This window comes from Pagrus major, chromosome 16 (genome assembly GCF_040436345.1).
Source record: "Pagrus major chromosome 16, Pma_NU_1.0".
Lineage (NCBI taxonomy): Eukaryota > Metazoa > Chordata > Actinopteri > Spariformes > Sparidae > Pagrus > Pagrus major.
This window is the reverse complement of record NC_133230.1, coordinates 12,374,143-12,396,213: the sequence shown is the minus strand read 5'-3', so window position 1 is coordinate 12,396,213 and position 22,071 is coordinate 12,374,143. Positions and strand designations below refer to the sequence as shown.

Here is a 22,071-nt window from a genome sequence, read left to right as displayed (position 1 = left end):
CCTTTAAGGGTTTCAATCAAATTAGGTAACAACTGACACAGCAGGGTCCAACATATCCAATAACTAATTTTATTGTGTTCACTGATAAGTGAGTTTTCTCTGACTGATATCATTTAAACAGATGTTAAAGCTTACAAATAAATTAAGTTCTTGAAAGCATAAGTGTGGAGAGGAAAACATTGAAACTTTCTGTTTTAAAACCCCTACACGTCCAGGTTTCCCCTTTTATTTCCTGTTGAGTAGCAGTTCCTTTGTTCGCCAGCAGGCCACCTCCAATTTAAATGGGTTTTTAAAAAATCCTTACAAGTATTATGTTTGCGAAAGAAAGCCAGAGTGACATTACTGTGGTCTGCCAGAGCATTCTAGTTTTTTTCTTGGCTGTGTTACCGTTGAGACTCTCTTAAGACAGGGACGTTTAATCAAAGCTGAAACACACATTCCTGAAACTTAACCGACCCTTTAGATGTTTTTAAAGAGTAGGGAAAGTCATTTAGAGTTGTTTATCCTAAATAAATATGCATAAAACGAAGGTTCGAGCTGTGAAAACTTCAGCTAAGGAGTTGAAACAATCTGAAACCTCTTATGTAACTTCGTGGAGAAGTATCGGCGGTTTGAGTCAAAGTAAACGAGTAGATCCCGACTCGCAGGCAACAGATCTGCTTAAAATTATCCCTTGTACGGATCACATGGCATTGTGAGTTTCTTTGAGTGGAGGATGACTCATTCATTCAGACTGCACACCCATTACAGTGAGAGAGAGACATAGAGGGAGACAGAGAGAGAGAGAGTGAGGACCAACCACCTACCAAGTGCCAAACTTGAGGCCAACCTCTCTCCTCTCCTCCCATCTCATTCTTTCCTACATGGGCACCGTCAGATGGACTTGCAGACAGCGCAGTAACAGACTGAGCAGTGCTGGAGATCTCAGAGGGACTCTCATCACAAGAAAATTAACAGAAAAGTCTACGAATATATCTCGGAGCAGCCTTTTCTCTTCACCTGACGAGCTTTAAAAAGGTAAATCTTCTTGTTACAGTTGGCATCCTTTGTGCAGGGACATTTATTTGATTTTAGGGTGGAGTCGATAACCCCTCCCATGTCTTTTGATTAATTGTACTCTTTTCTTTTGTGTGTTTTATGCTATCGCACTCAAAAGAGTTGGAAGTTTCTAGAAACAGAGAATATTTCACAGTGATTTATGTTTATTTTCAATGCTAAATTTGCAGTTATGGCCTTGTTACACACACATGGGAGTTCACACTTTTCCTTGAAAGTAATGAACATGTTAGAAAATGTTTTCTACATCATTTTCTGGATTATTTTAATACTAACAGAGGTGAATTTTAAATGTAAATTTGTAGACTGAACCAGATGGTCAGTTTCCTCCATCCTGCTATGTAAATTATTCAAATATCAAAGTAAGTAAGTAAAACTTTATTTGTAAAGCTAATTTCTAAATCCAGATCATAAAATGCTTTAACAACAATATAAAGTGAAAATTATGTACAAGAGAAATGAAAAAAGCCAAGCACAGAGCATGTGCAATACCAAAAATAGTCAAAAGTAAATGCAAAGACAGCAAACACACACTCAAAGTATTCAGAAACCCGTAACCACACAGAGATAGCCTCAAGATCACAGAAAAAACAGGCTAAAAAAGTGTGTTTTTAAGTGTAAAGTACATCAAAATTAAAAAAAAAGTCCTTTACATTTTTAATGCATGAAAACAAACTATCATTATAACTAATCTGATAATCTGTTTCTGGAAAGACAGCAAATAAGAACAATGGCGACGCCCAAAAACACTCCCCGAGGTGCAAACACACCAATCTCCCCCAACCGCATCACTCGCCTCCAGGAGAAGGAGGACCTGTCCAACCTCAACGACCGGCTGGCCGTCTACATCGACAAGGTGCGCTTCCTGGAGGCCGAGAATGCCAGCCTGCGTCTACGCATCACCGAGTCGGAGACCGAGGTCAGCCGGGAGCTGACGGGCCTGAAGGCGGCTTACGAGACGGAGCTGGCCGATGCCCGTCAGACTCTGGACTCTGTGGCCAAAGAGAGGGCGCGTCTGCAGCTGGAGCTGGGCAAGCTGAGAGAGGACTACAAAGAGCTGAAAGCAAGGTGGGTGCCAGAGGAATTTCTTTTTTTAGACTTCATTGTAGGGATGTGAAATCTTGCACACAGTTACTTTAACTTGTGTTTAATGTTCTTACAATATTGTTTTTGCTTTATAGTGAAGAAAAAACAAACAAAACATACAAAAACATGTTCCTATAAGTTAATCCTTTAATGCATGGACACGTAAATGTCCACTGCAGCAGACACATGCAACAACGCTATAAAAAGCGATTCAAGGATAACTTTTAAATCCCATTTCTATAATGTTTTCTATGCTTGCATGTGTTTGTTAGTGGAGAAAAAAGGACGAACATTTTTGAAACAGTGACAACCAAGTGTGAGGTGGGGGGGGGTTTAAGGGGGCCTCAGCATGTTAGAGGCCCTGGATTTCTTTAAAGCACCCCTGAAACATTGTGAGATGTGGTGTCTTCTGACTGTGTGTGAAATAACACTCACAATATTCCTCGTACAAATTAAAAAAGCTGAGATCATAGAGAAAAAAATGCATCTCACACTGCTGTTACAGCCACGTGCGTGGATCCCGAGACCGGCCCTCCTCTGTCTCTGATTGGCTGCCCTGATATTCTTACCCTAACCTCACACCAGAGCCCTTAAGTAGAGAGAGTTGCGCCATCTCCGTTTACTCCAACGGACCATTTTCTTTTAAAGCAATGGCGGATCGTGGAGCTTCTCTATAGTTCCCGGAGGTTAGCTGCAAATGCTAGCAGCCCAAGTCAATCAATCAATAAAGTCAATGAAGTCTCCATGAACCAGGTGACAATCTGCACTTTAAACTTCCATTGTTGCAACTCGCTCTGCTCAAGGGCTCTGCCTAAACCTAATGAAGGCGACCAATCAGAGGCATGAAAAGCAGTGGGATCCATACGAACAATGGCAAACTAGATAGGCCTAAACATCGCTATCAACCTGACATTACCGTGTCAGTTTACTGTCTTTATGACTCTTCTCTACTTGTTCTATTGTTACGCAACATTTTACTATTATCCCTTAATTATCACTTGTGGCAAGTAATAACACAGTCGAGTCAGAATTACCAAACCCTCTCGGAAAGCACTTACAATATAACTGTAGACACCACAACACATAACAGAGTCTCCCCGAGACTATAAAAGTTTTTCTTATACGAAAGTAAAACAAATCAGCCTTTAATCAAAATGAAAAGACACTCTTGATCCAGAGATGTTGTTTATCTTATGATCATAAAAAGAAACAGCTGCCCTGAGGCTACTAAAATCCCCATTTTTCATCCGAGTCTTTCTCTTTAAAAGACCATCAATCTGTGCATTAAAGCTTGACTGAGAGCTTTTTGTGATTGCAGTGTTAATATCTAAAACATTCCTGCCACCGCAGCACAACACTCTCACTCATTAGCTCTAATTAGCTGGTGTCTGTACAACTCCTGCTGGCGCTCTGGGGAACAGTGTCGCCCTGCTGCTGTCGGGGCCACTCCCAAGCTCCAGCATACCCTCCTCATTGCTCACTGCTGTTTGACGTTGGACTTTCTACGCCGACTCCTTCCCATGCTGCCACATCCAGAGCCTGATGACTAACTCTTTCCCCAGTTTCTCCTCCTTCACCAAAAGTAATCATTATGCACACAATACGTGGCAGTGTTTTGGAGGGCTGCACTCTGCGCTTCCATTATTTTTCCATAAATATTGAGACGGAGACAGTTGTGTGTTTGGCAAAGCCAAGCCGTTGCCATGGCAGCGTCTCCACTAAACACCAGTGGCTGTGGCTTGTGGCTACCGCATACACGTGACTGGACGCAGATCCTTGTGGTCTGTGAGTCATATGCACCGAGGTCTTTCCCCTGTTTCTATTTCATCCAGACTACATCCTCAATCTAAAATAGCTCAGATTTTGTTTCACTGCACTGTGTAAAGGAAACTGTAGTAAATCAATCTCCACTTGGTTCCTAAGTTACAAAGCAAAATGCATGTCTATCCCTTTACTCACCAATTTCCTGCCCTCTTATGTACTCTTTTTGTCTTTACAGGAATACCAAAAAGGAGTCAGACCTGGCCGGAGCGCAGCAGAGGCTCAAAGACCTGGAGGCTCTGCTCAACTCCAAGGATGCATCCCTGACTACGGCTCTGGGAGAGAAGCGTAACCTCGAGGTGGAAAACAGGGACCTGAAGGCGCAGGTTGCCAAGGTAAACTCCAACTCACGCTGAGTTTTAAAACTCAGTGGAAACACATCTGGGCCTCATCTTTCTGCAGTTACCATACACGCTCACCAACACATAGTTAGCTCCCTCAGACTCCTCTGTTTTTCCAACTTTGTCGTTCTAAAGGTCAGCTTATTAAAGATCAAGTCACAACCCTAGTCTTGCCTTGTTGCCCACAGCTAACTTTTTCTTTTTTTCGAGCTTTTCCAGTTTTGTAAAGACATCACAAGGCCAGAGCTTGCATAACATTCTTGAGCAAAAATAAAACATGAAACATCTTGAACTCTGTGTCTATATGAGCAAATAAATGACGTATTCGCTGACTTCAGACTTAAAGTGACAAAATCCCAAATATTTCTCCTCTTATCTGTACTCCTATTTAGTCATCTAGATTGTTTTGGTGCGAGTTGCTGAGTTTTGGAGAAATCAGCTTGTAGAGATGTCTGATGATGGAGCTAGATGTCACCTGGCTTGTGGTACTCAAAGCGCCAAAAAATAACACATTATAAAAACTCAACGGAAATGTCTCTCTCCAGAAATCATGACCCAGTTACTCAAGATAACCCACAGAGCTTGTTGTGAGCAGTTTCATGCAGGAACTACTTTTGTTTGGTATCACCACGCAGAAGGAAACATGCATCTACTCATGGACTTGCTTCCTTTGGCGCGGTGATATGGAAATAGTTCCTGCATGAAACTGCTCACAACAATGTCAGTGGATTATCTTCAGTAACCGGGTCATGATTTCTGGAAAGAGACATTGCTGTTGAGTTTTTTCACATGTATTTTTTGGCACTTTGAGCACCAAAAGCCATATATTCAAGAGAACGCAGACATCTTTACCACTGATATCTACAAAACTCTGTAACTCACACCAAAACAATCTAGATGGATGAATGGCACCAAAGGATTTTTTATTTTGCGGTGAACTGTCCCTTTAAGACTCTTCAAGTAGCCTCCCTTCTGTCCTGTCCTCGTACTGTATTCACCGCATATTTCTGCGCTCTGCTGCATGTCAATGTGAACGTTTGTGCGCTTGCTTTGTACTAATATTCACTTCCTGTTGTGCTCTCTTAGCTGGACACCAGTTTGGGCGATGCCAGGAAGCAGCTGCAGGATGAGATGCTGAGGAGGGTGGACGGAGAGAACCGCATCCAAACCCTCAAAGAGGAGCTGGAGTTTCAGAAGAACCTCCAATCTGAGGTCAGACTCAGAAAACACCTCATCATCACTATCAGTGAATCATTTTACACCTTCACTTTCTTTTTTGTTTTCCCATTTTGTCAGGGTTTCCCCTAACATTTTTAAGATTAGGGTGCAGCACCCAACCCCAGCAGAACGACAGTAAATTCAATGACTTTATCCAGCCCTAATCATTTTAGTTTCATTATCAAGCTTTTTGGGTGCTGCTCATTTATTACCTGATCCTCCAACTTTTTGTACATGGTAATAATATTGGTCCAACATGATGTGAAACTGCCAAACACATGCACTTATCTCTTCCACAAGCCGAGGGGAAAACACTGCTTTCATTACATCAGCACCTGCCAGTTATTTAAAACACAAACATGCATTTGCAGTTGATGATTTTGGTGACTCTCCAACAGGAACTGCGGGAAGTTAAGAGGCGCCATGAGTCTCGTATGGTGGAGATGGACAATGGCCACCAGCAAGAGTTTGAAAGTAAGCTGTCGGAGGCGCTGGCAGAGATGCGTAGCCAGCATGAGCTGCAGATCAAAATGTACAAGGATGAGATTGAGAAGACCTACAACTCCAAGGTAGAGCATCTATTTAATGTTGTCATAAAAACACAAACTTCTTTTATGTAGCTTTTAGTGGAAGATAAAATATCAGTAACATGACAAACGGCACAGAATAAATATCCACAACATATTTTCTTACCTTGTTGTTTCCTCTGTCAGTTGGAAAATGCTCGTCAGTCAGCCGACAGGAGCAGCCACCTGGTTGGAGCAGCACACGAGGAGCTGCAGCAGACACGAATCCGCCTGGAGTCGACGTCGACTCAGCTCAGCCAGCTGCAGAAACAGGTGACCTGAAAACATTCTGGGTTATTACACTTAAACATGTAACATAAAGCAGCAAAAGGTGGTTAATGTGACGTTTTCCAAATGTTCAAGCAAAAACAAAAACTCACTTGATTGTTTTCTAAATTTAAAACATGAGATTATTTATTCATTTATGGAAATTCAAATAAAAAAGACAGTTGTTATATGTTTGGAGTATGAATTCAAGAGGTGGCCAATTCTTACACATTGCACCTTTAAGTGTTAAAAGATTTTTGACTGGAAAATGACACAAATGCACTTGGTAAGATTTTGAGGTTTTGCAATGAAGTTCAGTTGTGTCCTTGTTGCAAACAATGTACGGTTGATTTTTCTCATTTTAAGCAGATTTTCCTGTTTGTTTTATATTTTCTGAGAAGAAAAAGGCACTTTTCACCATCTTTTGACTGATCTTAACAAAACTGGCATATAATATAATACATTTTATTAGGACAAAATTTCACTTAACTTCACGTCACTTAAAGATGTCACTCATTTTTACCCCCAAATCATCAATTACAGCGACTGACTTGTCTAATTTTGACCTGACAATAATAATAATGCGTTTCTTCGGTCTGGTCCAGCTGGCGGCCCGTGAGGCAAAGATAAGGGACCTGGAGGACGCCCTGTCTCGGGAGCGGGACACCACACGCCGCCGCCTGGGAGAGAAGGACAGGGAAATGGCCGAGATGAGGCAGCAGATGCAGCAGCAGCTGGATGAGTACCAGGAGCTGCTGGATGTCAAACTGGCTCTGGATATGGAGATCTGTGCCTACAGGAAGCTGCTGGAGGGAGAGGAGCAGAGGTTTGTTGACCCTGAGCTCACAATGAGTTTATTCAACGAATAAAAGTGACACCCAGTTAATAATCATCATCCTGTTTGTCTCTGCAGGCTGCGTCTCTCCCCCAGCCCCCCGCCCATGAAAGTGACAGCAAGTCGCTCCTCTGCTTCAGCTCACTCTCGATCAGTCAACTACAGCAGCCAGAACTCTCCTGCAAAGAGGCGCCGCCCCAACGACACCGACAGCGAGGCTTCCAGCTTCACAGGTGGAGCCGTGGCCCGCACTCGCATCACCCAGCAGGCCTCAGCCAGTGGACGGGTCACCGTGGACGAGGTGGACCTGGAGGGGAAATATGTCAGACTGAGCAACAAAGCAGATGAGGTGAGAAGATGAATAAATTATTAACTATGATCTATTATATGTCAGCATGAACATGTTGTCTACAGTTTTCTTACATTTTTATCAGAGGCTGAATCTTAAAGGAAGTAGAGCTCCCATCTTCACTTGAAGTCACAGATACAAATTTCCCTCATGCAGTTTTAAAAGCCCAGATTAATAATTCATTACCAGCTGAGGGAGAATATTACTTGGAGGAAAAAGATCCGCTGACTTTTTATCCCACCATCAGGATCAAAACCTGGGGAACTGGCAGCTGAAGCGGCAGGTTGGATCCGGTGCTTCCATCATCTTCAAGTTTCCAGTGAAATTCACTTTGAAGGCCGGACAGAGGGTCACGGTATGTCCACTCAGCAGAATCATAACTGAGCAGCACAGTGATGAACACAGTCACTGATATCTCACTCTACTTGTACCTTGTAATCGTGATTGACAGATCTGGGCCTCTGGTGCTGGTGGGACCCACAGTCCTCCCTCTGACCTGGTGTGGAAGACTCAGCCCTCCTGGGGCACCGGAGACCTGTTCCAGACCACCCTGATCAGTGCCAGTGGAGAGGTATGTTACATTTTAAAGTACTATGATTAGGTTTTTTTTATGGCCACAGTCAAGTTCTACAGCAGTAGTGTCACTAAATAAATGAATTAATAAACATTTACTACTTTTCCCTCCAGGAAATGGCGATGAGGAAGGTGACCCGCACACATCTTGAAGAAGATGATGATGACATGGTGAGAGAAACTGTGCATGTAATATGCAAAACAGAAATCTGCAGGACCAGTTAGCTACAGTTAGCACTTTGTAATGCTTGCATAAGTGCTATACAAATTGCCTTATTTCTATCGTTATCTGTAATCTCCGTATATTCTGTCGCTCTTTATACAGTCTGAAAGGGTGGATCAACAGCCAGATTTTGATTGTTTTCTTATGAAAGGCTTTAATGTTAATACTGACTCTGTCTCTCTGCCTCAGCAGGTGGCTCACAGCACCTGTGGGGGGGACAGTGAGTACAACCTGCGGAGCCGGACGGTGGTCTGCGGCTCCTGCGGACTTCCTTCAGACAAATCCAGCAGCTGCTCGGTGAGCTCAGCCTCCCGCTCGTTCCGCAGCGGAGGCCTCTCCGAGGGTTTACTGCCGCACACCTACGTGTTCAGCACCAGCACTCCTCGCAAGGTGGGCACCGACATATGACCTCCTTTGAATGTTTTTAAAGGCCTAATTGGAAAACAAACAAAACATTCTGCCACAAAACTGTTAAATTGACATTTCTTCTGTCTTTATTTTTGTGTGTGATGACTAAAACTCTGGTAATATTTCCTCTCAGGCTGGATTTGGATTGGAGAGCTGTCCAGTCATGTGAGCCTCTGGATCCTCGCTGAAAACACTTCAACTATTCAATTAGTTTTTAGTTATTAGTTCTTTAGTTACCAGTTATAGTTATCAAGTTCAGTTCATGTACTTTTGAATTATGGTAAAGATACTGTATGCAATAAAACCTCATACTGCTTTTTTATAATGTATATAGGCATGCCTTTGACATATGTTCTTGATTATAAAAGGTGATTAAAGCCGCCACTTTTGTATCAGTGACATTAAGGGTTGGGAATTTCTACCAGGCTTCCAGTAAGTAGTAAATCAAGAGCTTATCAGCAGCTTAAAACAACAGCTTGGACTAATTTATAAAGCTGGTGATATCAACAGCTTCTGCTGCTGGTCGTAAATTATACTTATTGTGCTATACAGATCAGCTTTACTCTTGGTGAACACTTATGCAACAGGGTTTCAGTAAATTCATTTGTGCTCACTTATGTTGAAGGATACATTTATTTAGAACAGAATTTACTTGGAGTTAATAAGTAAATTTAGCCAAACCTTGTTACGGATCCACAGAATATTGTGTATTTTTACTGATAACAATAAACACTTTTTTCAGAATTCTGCCATATTGGTCTTGATCAACAAAAGTGACACGCACACACACACACACACACACACACACACACACACACACACACACACACACACACACACACACACACCATTTTCAAGCAAGATTTCTATTTTATGCAACTTTATACTTTTACTTCACTACATTTCAGAGTAAAATACACTTTTTTTCCACTTTTTGCTGCATTTATCTGCCTGCTATAGTTACTTTACAGATTAACATTAAAACACTGCTTATGTTAATTCAGCAATAATGATATTCCAATAATATGATGGCCCATCTAATAATATAATACTCCGAAAGAGGCCCTTCTGTGTAATACGTACAAAAACAAACAAGCAAAACAATGTTTACCACTACATGTACAGTTTTATATGAGGGGATGTTCTATAAATTAGAAAACTAATAATTAATTAGTATATATACTTTAAAATATGTTTTTTAAATAAAATATAATTTCATTGCAATTAAATAAGATGCAATATAAAACTGTAACTCATCAATTCAATGTATGTAATTTAACACAAAGTATCACTCCCAAGTGTTGATCCTTTATTTTAAAAATAAATACATTTAATCAGTGAGTTATAGTTTTATACTAAATCTTACATTGTATTTAATTCCCATGAAAGTATATTTGAATATATTTACCTGATCACGATGATGTTTTATAACATTTACCTCTGATAGTATTTATGGTGTAGTAGTATTTCTATTTTTACTTCCGCCACTGTCCATTTTCATAATAAAGCCAGGCCGCCCTCTCCTGGTGTACTGCTTTTAAGTGTAGTTCCAGAGGTCGTACTTTTATTTTGAAATTAGAACGGATGTGTTCGTTTTAAAACCCGGAAGTGTGTGACACCGCTGGGCTGGGAGTGTCATTTCACTGCTGCCACTTTCTATCAGTGTGTTATCGCTGTGTAAGTTGTGTTACTGCATGTTTTTAAAGGACAAACTTGCATGTGAAGTTGTTTTCAAGAGGGGCTTGTTAACTTTTGGTGAGTTTTATCAACGCTTCGTCACGAAGTCAAGCAAAGTCAAGCTAATGCTGAGCGTTAGCTAAAGTTAGCAGCTCACAACAACTGAGCAGAAAGTAAACAGACTGTAGAGAAAGTGCGACTTCATCTTTCTGCGTCTCATTTCAAGTCCAACCGCAAAAACAAACCTTTTAAATTAACACACTTCACTCTTAACTTGCTGTCATGTCCGCAAAGGGCAGATTAGCTTGTTGCTTTCTGCTAAAGTTGCTAAAATAATGTAATGAAGCTGCAGGTGGAGCTGTGTGGCAGTTTAATATCACTTAAAGTAACATCAGCATGGTTGTTGTGTGTGTTCATATAAACTGATTTGTGCACTGTCACTTAATAAAAAGTAATCAAGTTAATGTTAGGTCAATAGAGCTGCATGTTATGAAGTAAAAGTAGCTTTCAAACAGTGTTAACTAAATTTTATCCTCATTTTGTTGCAGGTTTTGATTCTTATTTACTTTTTATGTTGAATTTTGTCATTATATTTATACTTTTTTCTTTTTTATACTTTTTAAGATTTGTGTATTGACAGAAAATTAATCATTGACTGAATTTTATTATAGATGCGCTTCTCAAATGTGAAAATTCATGCTTTTCTCTGTTTTAAATCACTGTAAATGTAACAATCTACTATTTTAATTGCTATTTTTGTCTGTAAAATATTAGAAAAAATTTAAAGTGTCCCTTTTAATAGCTTTTTCATTCCTTTTATTATGTTTCTTGGAACAGAGAAACTATTTGAAAGTACAATCAAAGCAAATAAAAGTGAATTCAAACAAAGCATAAATAAACAGTGATATATAATATAATTGATATTCATAGTAGTCAAAAAGCATATTTCATATGCAAGTCTAAAGATATATGATTTACTATGATATAAACAAGGAAATCCTCACATCTAAGCAGTTGGACCCATCAAAAGTTTAGTATTTTTGCTTCACAAATTGACTTAAATTAATCAATTGTACAGACAGAATAGTTTGACTGTGAACGAAAGATGGTTTTAATTATTTTCTGACGTTTAATGAATGAATTCATAAAACATTAAGCAACAGATCAGAAGAAAGTGAGTGTAATAATCAGTTGCAGACCAGCTTGTTATGATCTATTCTGTGGAGTATGATTCTGCTCTAATCACAAGTTCAGACTCGTGTATTAAAATATTTGACTTTATAAAATACAGATGTATTTTAAAAAGTGAGGTCAATGCAAGAGTGCCTTAAACTGGCATTCTCTCTAATGGCCAGCAGGGGGCGATAGAGTATATAAGCTTATGAGAAAATGGCCCTACTTCTCACTTTACTTATTACCTCAGTGAAAGTTTCCTAGTGAGTTTATGGTCTGGTTCATGGTGTGGCTACCTTGTGATTGACAAGTAGCATCCACGGCGTGTCTTCATTCAGGTCCCAGCTCCACCCTCTCGTCAGAATATGGTCGCCTCCGACTCAGAAAAACCAAGATGGTAACGGTCATAATGCCACACTCGAGTTCACAAACCAAAGGATTGTTTTGCACTTGATTAGGATGCAAAGTTTACAGAAAAAGAAAACGGCTGTTGGTGTTGGCAGCAAGAATTTTCATGCCATCTCTTCCTGTGAAGCATATTGAGTAGCTGAGCAAGCTGAGAGCACAGGGATGACTAATGCAAATCCCCCCTCTGGGACTGAGTCTCTGCAGGTGGACGGAGGAAGCAAAGAAGAACGCGAGCCAGCAGAGAAAGCAGTGTAGCAGCTGTAGGAGGCAGCGGTGTCAGCAGACTGTGCAGCAGAGCTTTCATTAGTGGGAAAACGCACACAAACACTGGAGTTGTCTGTCTGAATCATAGCTCCCTCTCAGGCTTCTTGTTTTTGCTTTACACTTCTGCTTCTGTCAGTTCTTTAAGTCATGGATGGGATCAGTGTGGGGTAGATGACTGTGGTCTCCTCTGTTGCAGGAGTTTGGATCCACCTGAATGTTGAGTGTGCGGGCTCTGTTTGGGATCGGCTTCCTGGTGACCTCAAGAGCTGCGACAGTCCTCGCTCAGCCGGGGACATGCCCGCTGTCCGCTGCAGCTAATCACCACAAGAAAGACTGTTTCAGTAGCAGAGCAGCATCCACCATGGCCCAGACCATCAAATATCTTGGGTGAAGTTTAATATCTTGTAAACTGAGCAGTTAAACCGTTTACTGACTGTCTGAGTGTACAAACTGACCCGTCGATGCTCCACAGGCAGGAGGAGGCCCAGCACATCGATGAGGAGCTCTTCAGTGAGTACGGCTTCAGTGTGGACCAGCTGATGGAGCTGGCCGGACTCAGCTGCGCCACAGCCGTCACCAGGGTGAGATGTCGAACAGGGTTAGGGTTGGACCTTTTAGATATCACTTCTACTTGTTTTCTCCTCAAAAAGTCTAGTTGTGATACCAGGAAACCAGGTTTTGCATTAACACTAATCAGAGTATTTCCTGAAGTCTGATCAGATGTTTCCGTTCTCTGAATCTGTATCACTAGAAGTATTTCTCCTGAGTATTTCTCAAACACCAGTTGTAGTTCAGTGCTGTATAGATTTTCTTTGTCTGTTTTTTTCCTGCAGGCGTATCCACTCACTTCCCTGGTGAAGGCCAGACCTTCTCTGCTGGTGATTTGTGGACCAGGTAACAACGGCGGCGATGGCCTGGTCTGTGCCCGACACCTTAAACTCTTTGTGAGTGTCCTTCACTCATGTGACAGTGAGCTCGTAGCTAAGTACAGTTCATTTTAATTTCAAGAACAATTTCCAGGTACTTTCACTTCACTTGAGTATTTCTATTATTCTACTCTAATTACACTTCTTTAAAAGCTTTGACTGCTGGTTATTTTTCATATATTTTTTGATGCCACTTTTTCGTTGCTCTCGATGTTACACAGTTACACCTTATATAAATAAAGGTTGACTTATTAAATGATGAAGTCGTTAAAATCAGCTGCATTTCGGCCAGCTACAACAAAGATGCATCAGTAATAATCATCCAATAAAATAACACTATGAAAGGGTTCGTTTGGCTTAACAAGCACTCCCGTTACTTTATGTACATTAAGAGATATTTATTCTTTTACTGAAGTAAAGGATTTGAATCGTTCTTCCAACCCCGCTGCACAACACCAGATTAATACTCCATTAGTGTATTAGAGCAGACTCTGACCTCAGGCGGTTTAGCAGCGTTAGCAGAGTATCATTTAAGGTCAGTTTCTGCAACATAATGCCTCAGTTGGCATTTTCTTTTTCCACAACTATGATATCAACCTCCTGGTCTGTGCAGAGTTCAGATTAACCTGCTTGGTCAATCTTGTAGCTTTCACTTTTGTTCATCATTGTGCGTCCTCTTGCAGGGTTACGAACCCACCATCCTCTACCCGAAGAGACCAAACAAACCTCTGTTCCAGGGTCTGACCACACAGTGCCAGAAAATGGAGATCCCCTTCCTGACTGAGATGCCTGAGGTTTGTTGATAATAAATTATGCAGCAGTGTTGTACACACAGCGATGAATACAATGCTTCTTGTGTATTGTGTTTATGAGAGAGCATTTTATCTCAAGCTGTGAGAGTACACACATTAGATTGTGATAAATGAGGCTGCAGTTTAGATCAGATGAAGCCTCAATTATTCCCCTGTGGTGGAATCACTATTATGTAATGGATTGATTGATTGATACAGTAATCATGCAGAGGCTGGAATAGTGGCTGTACTGATGTTTTCAAGTTGTTGTTTTGTGATAGTAAAAGCTTGATGTTTGCCAGTGCAAAAGAAAAAAACAACACATTTATTTTGAAATCATTGATTCCTCAGGCCAGAGTGATCGATGAGGCTTACAACCTGGTGATGGACGCCATCTTCGGCTTCAGCTTCAAGGGGGCCGTGCGAGAGCCTTTCGGTTCCATCCTAGAAGTGTTGAATAAGACGACAGTCCCCATCGCTAGCATCGACATCCCCTCAGGTCAGTCGTCACAAGAATAAAGATTTCCACTAAAATATTAACCTCCTTCTATGTTAGTAAGTTTGAATCTGCTATCAAGGAGTATCAGTAACAGAATGCTGCATATTACTATGTTTTTCTGCTGCTTTTCTTGGTCTCAATACAAGATTTTTAACAAATTTACCACGTCCAGTTTTGCCAGTGAACCTCCAGTGATTGTGGATTGTTGACATCCTCTTTCCTTTTGTTTGTTTTTTTTAAAGGCTGGGATGTGGAGCAGGGACGTGCAGACGGACTGCAGCCCGACATGCTCATCTCTCTCACTGCTCCCAAGAAGTCTGCCTCCTTGTTCAGAGGACGATACCACTTCCTGGGAGGCCGCTTTGTGCCACCGGGCCTGGAGAGGAAGTACCAACTTAACCTGCCTCAGTACCCCGGCACAGACAGTGTGTTACAACTGTAGATCAGAGGTTTCAGTGTCGTCATTAAAGGAATAGTTCTCAATTCTCGTCTCCCTTTCGATCGATACCTTTCTAATGTCTAATAATTACGGAGCCTGAGTCTGGAGGTAGCCTAGCTTAGCATTAAGACTAGAAATGGGGAAAACAGCGAGCCTGGCTCTGTCCTACGTTTGTACATATGCCTACCAGCACCTCTCAAAGCTCACAAATGAACGCACACGTTGTTTGTTTCATTTCCATACATAAACATAAAGTAAAAATGGATTGAGTTATTTCTTGGCAAATATTAATTTTCCAGGAGTTTTATCATCATACTATCATCATACTGCATTAAAGGAGCTGGTAGGTGTTTTATTTTAACTCCATCTGTATGCTAAGCTGTGCTAATCATGTCCTGAATCCAGCTCTGTACTTTACACACAGACATGAGAGCGGTATCAATCTTTACATCCAACCTTTGCAAAGAAATCAAATTAGTGCATTTCCCTAAAAGTTAAACTATTCCTTTAAATCTGGGAATTTCATTGGTTCCCATTCTGTGTATGATGGTGGTTTGGATCTGAATTCTGTGCTGTAATAATAATAATAAGGTGTTTCAATAGAGCTTTAGTGAAAGCACAAAGTTGTAACATCGTGGATGCTTCACCTTCATGAAAACACTAAAATGAAAATGTAAATAAATAAATAAAAATAATTGGAAGTTGTCTGCTTTGTTCCCACGCTAAGGAGATTATGTTTTCATCCCTGTCCGTTTGTTTGTTGGTTTGTCAGCAAGATTACATAACAACTACTGAACGGATTTTCACTAAACTTGGATGGAGAATGCGTCTCCGCCCAGAATAGTCCCGATTTAACTTTTGGTGCAGATCTGGATAAAGGGACGGATCCAGGAATTTTCCTCACTGTCTATAAAATTGTGAGATACAATAGGGCGTTTTTCATCATTTTTGTTTGAAAGATTTCTTTCTTGATGAAAGAAATCAGGTGTATTTAGATGTCTGGTATCTATGAGTGAGAACAAAAGGGGACTGTTTGGCCTTGACGGAGGTATATTCTCTACTGAGTGCCTTTCTAGTTGTTTCTGTATCAACAGCCGTCCATTTCAAGCATCGACAGAGAAATCAGCAACATTTCTATGATGATGCATTATTACCATCGACAGAAGACTTCTCCATTACATACTTTTTTAGTTTTTTATTCGTACATCTTAAGATTGGATTTCATGTACAACTAGCAACTGGAAAGAAAGTCTATCATACTCCATTACATTCTGTTTTATAAAGAACGTTACCATACGTGTTTTGTGTCTTATGATTTATACATTAGGTGGTGGTGATGTAGTAAAAAGCTTTCTTTTACAATCAGCCTCATGGAGTCCGCCATAGTACCACTTAGATTTCATATAAATGTGTGACTACGTACACTTAAAGAAATACTGTATGTACAGTATATGCTTCCGACAATGTGGCTCATTAATGCATAATGGGTTCTCATGTAAGTGCAAGACATGCTGTTGCGCGCAGAGTACTATATACAGTGCTGGTACCATGTTCTCTTTGTTTGTCATATCCAGTTGTGATCTTTGTCGAGGAAAAGGTAAAACAGAGACTTGAGATAAAGAGGAGATTTTCCTCTGAGTTGTCTACATGCAGGTCAGAGGGTGGAAGGATGTCTTCTGTCCACGGGAGAAGCCTGAAGATAAAGACAACATGAGTTAGGGTTTTAATGGAAACTATTGAAAACCAGTTTTTACAGAAAATCCAGTTCATCAAGAAGCACTACAGTGTTCATGATGGAGGGTTTATTCTACTACAGCTGAGTCTTTATGGTATAGAGTTTAGAGAATATTTCAGATCCCACACAAAACAGACAGAAGACTGAGAGAAGAAGTTGTAATTACACAACCGTCAGCTACTTCAGCAGCACAGACGGCACCATGGATTCATCAATATTCAGCACAGTTAGGCTGCTGATATATAAGAGCTGTGATCAAACGTCAGTCGGATCAAGAATAAATGGGTCAGACAGACTGGAACTGTCCCCAGATATGAAATACAATTCATCTGTTAGGTAACGTATTTAGATTTAAAGCTCAGTCAAGAACAAATGTGGAATGAAACTTTTTTTTAATGTTGGAAATTTGTTTTGTTGCAAAGCCAGTATCTTTTAGAAAAGATAATTGCTCATTACTTTTACAAAGTAGCACAACACAATATAAAACAGGACTGTATAAAAGACTTAAATTGTAACTTTAAAATGATTTGTTATCTTATTGGTGTCGGCCATGAGAAGCAGGTAACTGTGTGCTGTACACAGTTGGGACCAAACAAGTATTGCGATACAAGTCTTTGTTAGAACTGGTCAACAAGGGATATTTGACAACACACTGTACTTCTTCAGTGTTTCTAATGAAAAACACGTCATTTAACGGCAGATATCTCATGGTGGAATAATGCAGCTAACATGTATTTTTTCTTGGACATCACAACGTACCTGTGCTATTCTCCAACCTGCACTCCTGCGCAGTTGTCTTTACTTTCTGAGGCTATAGCTAAATATTCAGCATTTCTAGAGAGAGAGGAGAAAAACCAAGCCCAGGTTATCAAAAATAAAAAAATGTACTTTGGCAGAATGAAATGGGTGGAAAAATGCAAAACTAAAACATCACAGCTATGGTTGTATGACAGGTCTTTGTTTCTTGACTTACAGGAGGGAGGTTTTGGTTTTGGTTTTGGTTTTTACTAGGGAGGAGGATGACAAGACGAAAACATGACAGGTAGACACCGGGAGCGTGACAAAGAGACACAAGTGAAAACACACAAACACGATGGAAACATTGATCATCTTGAAAAAATAAGTACGACGGACAAAATGGGAGCATTCTGAACCAAAGAGAGGAACGTGACAAAGCACAGGGTTAAATTATAGGTGTGACTTCAGCAATAACACATGAATATAAACGTGCAGTATTCATGGGGAAATACACACTCATCAAAGCAACATTTTCACACCAAATGTTTTATTTCGAACACATCGGTGAGTTTGGGAATTAGCTGTTTGAGTAAAGGCCCAGTGTCAGCAAAATTCAGCAGTGTGACATATTTGCTTCCAAAAGGGGAACCACTGTCGCTGGCGAGCTAACAAGCTAGAAAGTCGGAAAAAATGCTAGTGCTAGTCAGTCCAAAATCGCCAATTGCTAAGTTTCCAGTGAGTTAGCTCGGTAACTCAGTCAGTAACTTAGTTAGCTTGGTAACTCACTGGCTAGCAGGACGATAAGCTTACAACTTTATTTGACAGATATATAAAGTGCCGCGGGAATGAGTCCTAAAACCCGAAAGTAAGTCAGAATTTTCTTAACTTCCAGTCCCCTCGTCTCAATGTCAAAGGGTTTTTTTTTAATGGGTTTATGGTTAAATGCCATATATAATTTTCTGCCATTATCCAAAATCCAATTGAAGAATCCCCATAGAACCGGGCCGACGCTAACTTCCACCACTCTGTTTGTACGACCGACTCCTGTCTCGTAGCTGTGTGTGAAAACCATTCCTCTTTTGTGGAGCAGACAAAAGAGGGTTAATAAAAAGTGGAGCTACTTAGCGTCCTTCAGTTTGGACTTTTTTGGCTCTCCGTTTGCTCAAAGGTCAGAACTGTCAAGACAGCTTGCTGGTGGTCAAGCCCACCAATTAAAGCTCTGTGTGAGAGATTGTTTCAAGCTTTGCATGCACGCAAGAGCCAAAGAGATATATTGATACAGTAAACTGACCTGCTCAGCATCAATATTTTTTAATCAACAAATTTATTACATTCTTATCCATAACAGTTGCTTATGTAACCTGTTTATTCTAAAGACTAATCATGGTCGATATATCGTGACTGGATTTTTAGACTCAAATATCTGTGGAGGTATTTGTCTCCAGTACTTTGTTTGGGCTCTACAACACACGAAAACCTTGAATCTCCAAATTATCTGCTTTTCAACACCTGCGTTTTTAGCTTAACCATTCATTAAATAATCAAAGTCAAAACTGAATCATCATAACCGGAGCGACAAGGTTTTCACATGTCATGAGCACGTGAGCATACAGATGTATGCAATCACAAATACTTACGCAGCTTCTCGTAATGCTTCCTCCCCGGCTGCTGATATTTTCCTGTAGCAGTAAATCATCTCTATGAGCAGCCAGACCTGAAGGCCGATGATGGACACGTACATCATGACCTCGGACACGATGGAAGCTGTTCCTCTGGTGGCTGAACGCAGGAAGGAAATTCAATCAATCAATCAATCTTTTGTTGGGATGAGAGTGATAATGCAAAGCTACCTGAGGCCAAGAATGACCTGCTTTTAGATGGTAGGTCTGTCTGTAAACACTCATATCTACTCCATTAAATGCTCGTAGTTACAGAGTCATGCAGTTGATTTCCTCGTACCTTTCCTCACCACATTGAGGTGGACCACCTTGCTGACGATGGTGTTGTACTCATAGTTGGCGTAGAAGAGGATGCGGTGGAAGTAGCAGCGGTAGGTGCCCGTGTCGTTGAGGGTGACGTTGAGCACGTAGATGGACCCGTCTTGGATGTCGTTGCTCCTCTTGCTCCCGTTCCAGTCCACGCGGTCCATGAAGTGTTCGTTTTGTATGGAGGGGCCGTCCTCGTTGTAGGTGTAGATCTGGAGCCCAGGAGACATCAAGGTTAATCAGATCTCATTACGTCTACACATACATCGATTGTATAAGTATTGCAAGGCTATATATATTATTTATATGGCTTTGTATAATTTTTATTTATAATTTTGAGTTAATTCTGTGTCATGGAGTCAGGGAAGTCCCCAAAGCAAACATGTCAGGGACTGAGCTGGAATCGATCGTCATTCTCTCCGTACATACAAACAACAACTGCAAACAAAGTTCGTCAACTATTTTGATAATCGATTCATCCGATATGAGTATTTTTTTAAGAAAAACTAGTAGAAATTCTCTAATTCCAGTTCCTTAAATGTGAATAGTTTCTGTTTTTAAACTGAATATCTTTGGGTTGTGGACAAAACAAGACATCTGAGGACGTCGTCTTGGGCTTTGGAAAACAAAGAACATCTAACAAAACATTAGTTGCATGACTGAGAACCTGTCTTGGTCATCACACATCACCACCCTGGTTAAAAAAAGCACAGAAAAGGCCACTTCCTACGGGAACTAACGAAGACTAAATTCTGGAGCAAGACGCTGGTCAACGTCCTGACATCCTGACTGGAAACGTCACAAACCAGCACGGTTCTTGCACGGCCCGGGACAGGAAGGCTCCACAGCGGCTGATTAAAACCGCCCAGAACATCACTGGCACCATCTACAGAGCATCAGTGACATCGGTGAAGTGAGATGTCTGCAGAGAGCGCAAAGGATGCTAAAACACAAACACCAGCCCAGCCACAGTCTGTTCACCCTGCTGCCTTCTGACAAATGGTACAGACGTATCCACAGCAGCTTCACTCCTCACAGAGCAGCTTCACTCCTCAGGCTGCGAGACTCCCGAACTCATGTAGCACGTAAATCTTTATTTTAAATGCTGTTTAAAAAATGACAAAAACATCTACCCTGTGTCTTGTACATAAACACAGTCAGAGGTTTCAGGGGAAAAAAATCTGTATTGTTTCCAAAAGCTTATTACTTTTTGTGATTTCAGTAGAGAATCAGTTCCAGGAGAAGATGTCAGAAGTTTTCTTTTCATAAATAGATTAATCAAAGCATCCGGCCTATTGTTGTTTCATTAAAAGGTTTTTGGGCGTCTCCTGGTAACCCATGGTAACCCTTTGTTTAACGCTGTTACACTATGCACTGAGCGTTATTCCCTCAGGCAGAGTCAGCGGAAATGAGGACTTACGGAAAGTGGCCATAAAAGGGCTCCGTGAGAGACCCTTCAAGCACTTCGGCCCCTGAACGCACCTCAATCCTCGATCTCGTTGCTATTCTGCTGGGAAGTTTCTTTGTATCGTTCCTTGTTGAGAAATCACATGTGGGATTTACTTTGGCTGTTGTCCTGACTCAAATATGCAATAACAGGAAGTCAACACAGCTGCGTGTCATCTCCGGAGCCTCGGGGATCTCTCGCCGGTCTAAAATATCACAATCGATTCCATATGAAGCTCACTGTGACCTCCACACTGGGAGGCATCGTCTAATCGAGGGCGTAATTGTGCAAGAGAGAGACAAAGGAAGGAACAGAGCTTGGCAGTGCAATATATACTTACATAAATAGATTGTGTCTGCAGGAATGCAGCCGAGGACAGATTTGATGCTGAGGATGCTTGCACGACTAAAACTCCTCTAGAAGAACAAAACCTTCCTGCACTCTGCGGCGCGCTGCGTCAGACACAATTTGTGCTGACTAAAGCATCACTCACATGAACAAAGTCGGCGTCTCCTTTGGGCCTGAAGTACCATTCGACGGTGGCGGAACCATCCACCTCACTCCTCCTCTTGCAGGAGATGCAGCCCAGTTTGAATCCCTTGCCGGCCACCGCCTCAGTGTCAGAGTCCACCTCGGCACAGGCCCCATGACACTGGCTCACTGTTCATAAAATATAGAAATGATTACTCTGTGTTGACATGATGTAGAAGCATATAAAGGTGACAGGTGATGAGCTCAACTCACCAAACAGGCTGCAGAGGAGAGACAGGAGCAGAAGGTGTGACTCTGCCATGTCACCGGTCGTTGGAGTCGCTTGTTTTTGTGACGAACTTTAACACCAGCGCTCCGAGCGTGGAGCCCCGAGAGGAGACACTCACACACCGAGCACCTCCCAGTTTAAGGAAAGGGTTTTCTATTGTACTTTAATAAAATCTGTGCGTCAGTAAAGTCACGTGTTTGAATCTAAACACAGAGGCCTCCTCTACACCTCAAAACCAATCCACTGTTATTGTGTCTGATCTTTGGCTCGAGCCAGCGACAGTCTCCTGATGGTTACAGGAATTTTATTGCCACAGATGTATTGCTGCTTTTTCGAGACAATCCACCCTTCGTGTATCTCTATCCAGGCTTTGTGCATTCAAATTCTTGCTTTTTTTTTTTTTTTTAATTATCAAGGTAGCATGTGAAGCAACCCAGATCTATCTCTGGTGACTCACAGTGCTCCCCAGATCAACAAACACCCTGA

At 41.3% G+C, this 22,071-nt stretch overlaps 3 protein-coding genes across 4 annotated transcripts; 2 read left to right on the top strand and 1 right to left on the bottom strand.

Moving 5' to 3' along the window:
* Positions 1-923: 923 nt before the first annotated feature.
* LOC141010731 (lamin-A-like) lies at positions 924-9,007 on the top strand. The gene is made up of 13 exons (XM_073483815.1): positions 924-1,017; positions 1,771-2,124; positions 4,142-4,298; positions 5,391-5,516; positions 5,921-6,091; positions 6,236-6,361; positions 6,961-7,181; positions 7,269-7,539; positions 7,787-7,894; positions 7,991-8,110; positions 8,227-8,283; positions 8,528-8,725; positions 8,877-9,007. The coding sequence occupies exons 2-13, from the start codon at positions 1,787-1,789 to the stop codon at positions 8,910-8,912; spliced, it is 1,929 nt and encodes a 642-aa protein (XP_073339916.1). The 5' UTR covers positions 924-1,017; positions 1,771-1,786; the 3' UTR covers positions 8,913-9,007.
* Positions 9,008-10,336: 1,329 nt separating this feature from the next.
* On the top strand, positions 10,337-15,625 carry naxe (NAD(P)HX epimerase). Of its 2 annotated transcripts, none has more exons than XM_073484398.1 (7): positions 10,337-10,420; positions 12,462-12,652; positions 12,738-12,846; positions 13,099-13,209; positions 13,875-13,985; positions 14,334-14,481; positions 14,724-15,625. In XM_073484398.1, the coding sequence occupies exons 2-7, from the start codon at positions 12,480-12,482 to the stop codon at positions 14,921-14,923; spliced, it is 852 nt and encodes a 283-aa protein (XP_073340499.1). In that variant the 5' UTR covers positions 10,337-10,420; positions 12,462-12,479; the 3' UTR covers positions 14,924-15,625. The 2 variants fall into 2 exon arrangements, with proteins under 2 accessions (XP_073340499.1, XP_073340498.1); XM_073484397.1 differs by having other exon boundaries at positions 10,368-10,498.
* A 484-nt stretch (positions 15,626-16,109) lies between these two features.
* scn1bb (sodium channel, voltage-gated, type I, beta b) lies at positions 16,110-21,728 on the bottom strand. The gene is made up of 6 exons (XM_073484369.1): positions 21,570-21,728; positions 21,319-21,485; positions 19,353-19,590; positions 19,031-19,172; positions 17,415-17,489; positions 16,110-16,613 (listed from the first exon to the last, which is right to left on the bottom strand). The coding sequence occupies exons 1-5, from the start codon at positions 21,616-21,618 to the stop codon at positions 17,420-17,422; spliced, it is 666 nt and encodes a 221-aa protein (XP_073340470.1). The 5' UTR covers positions 21,619-21,728; the 3' UTR covers positions 16,110-16,613; positions 17,415-17,419.
* Between the last annotated feature and the right edge of the window lie 343 nt (positions 21,729-22,071).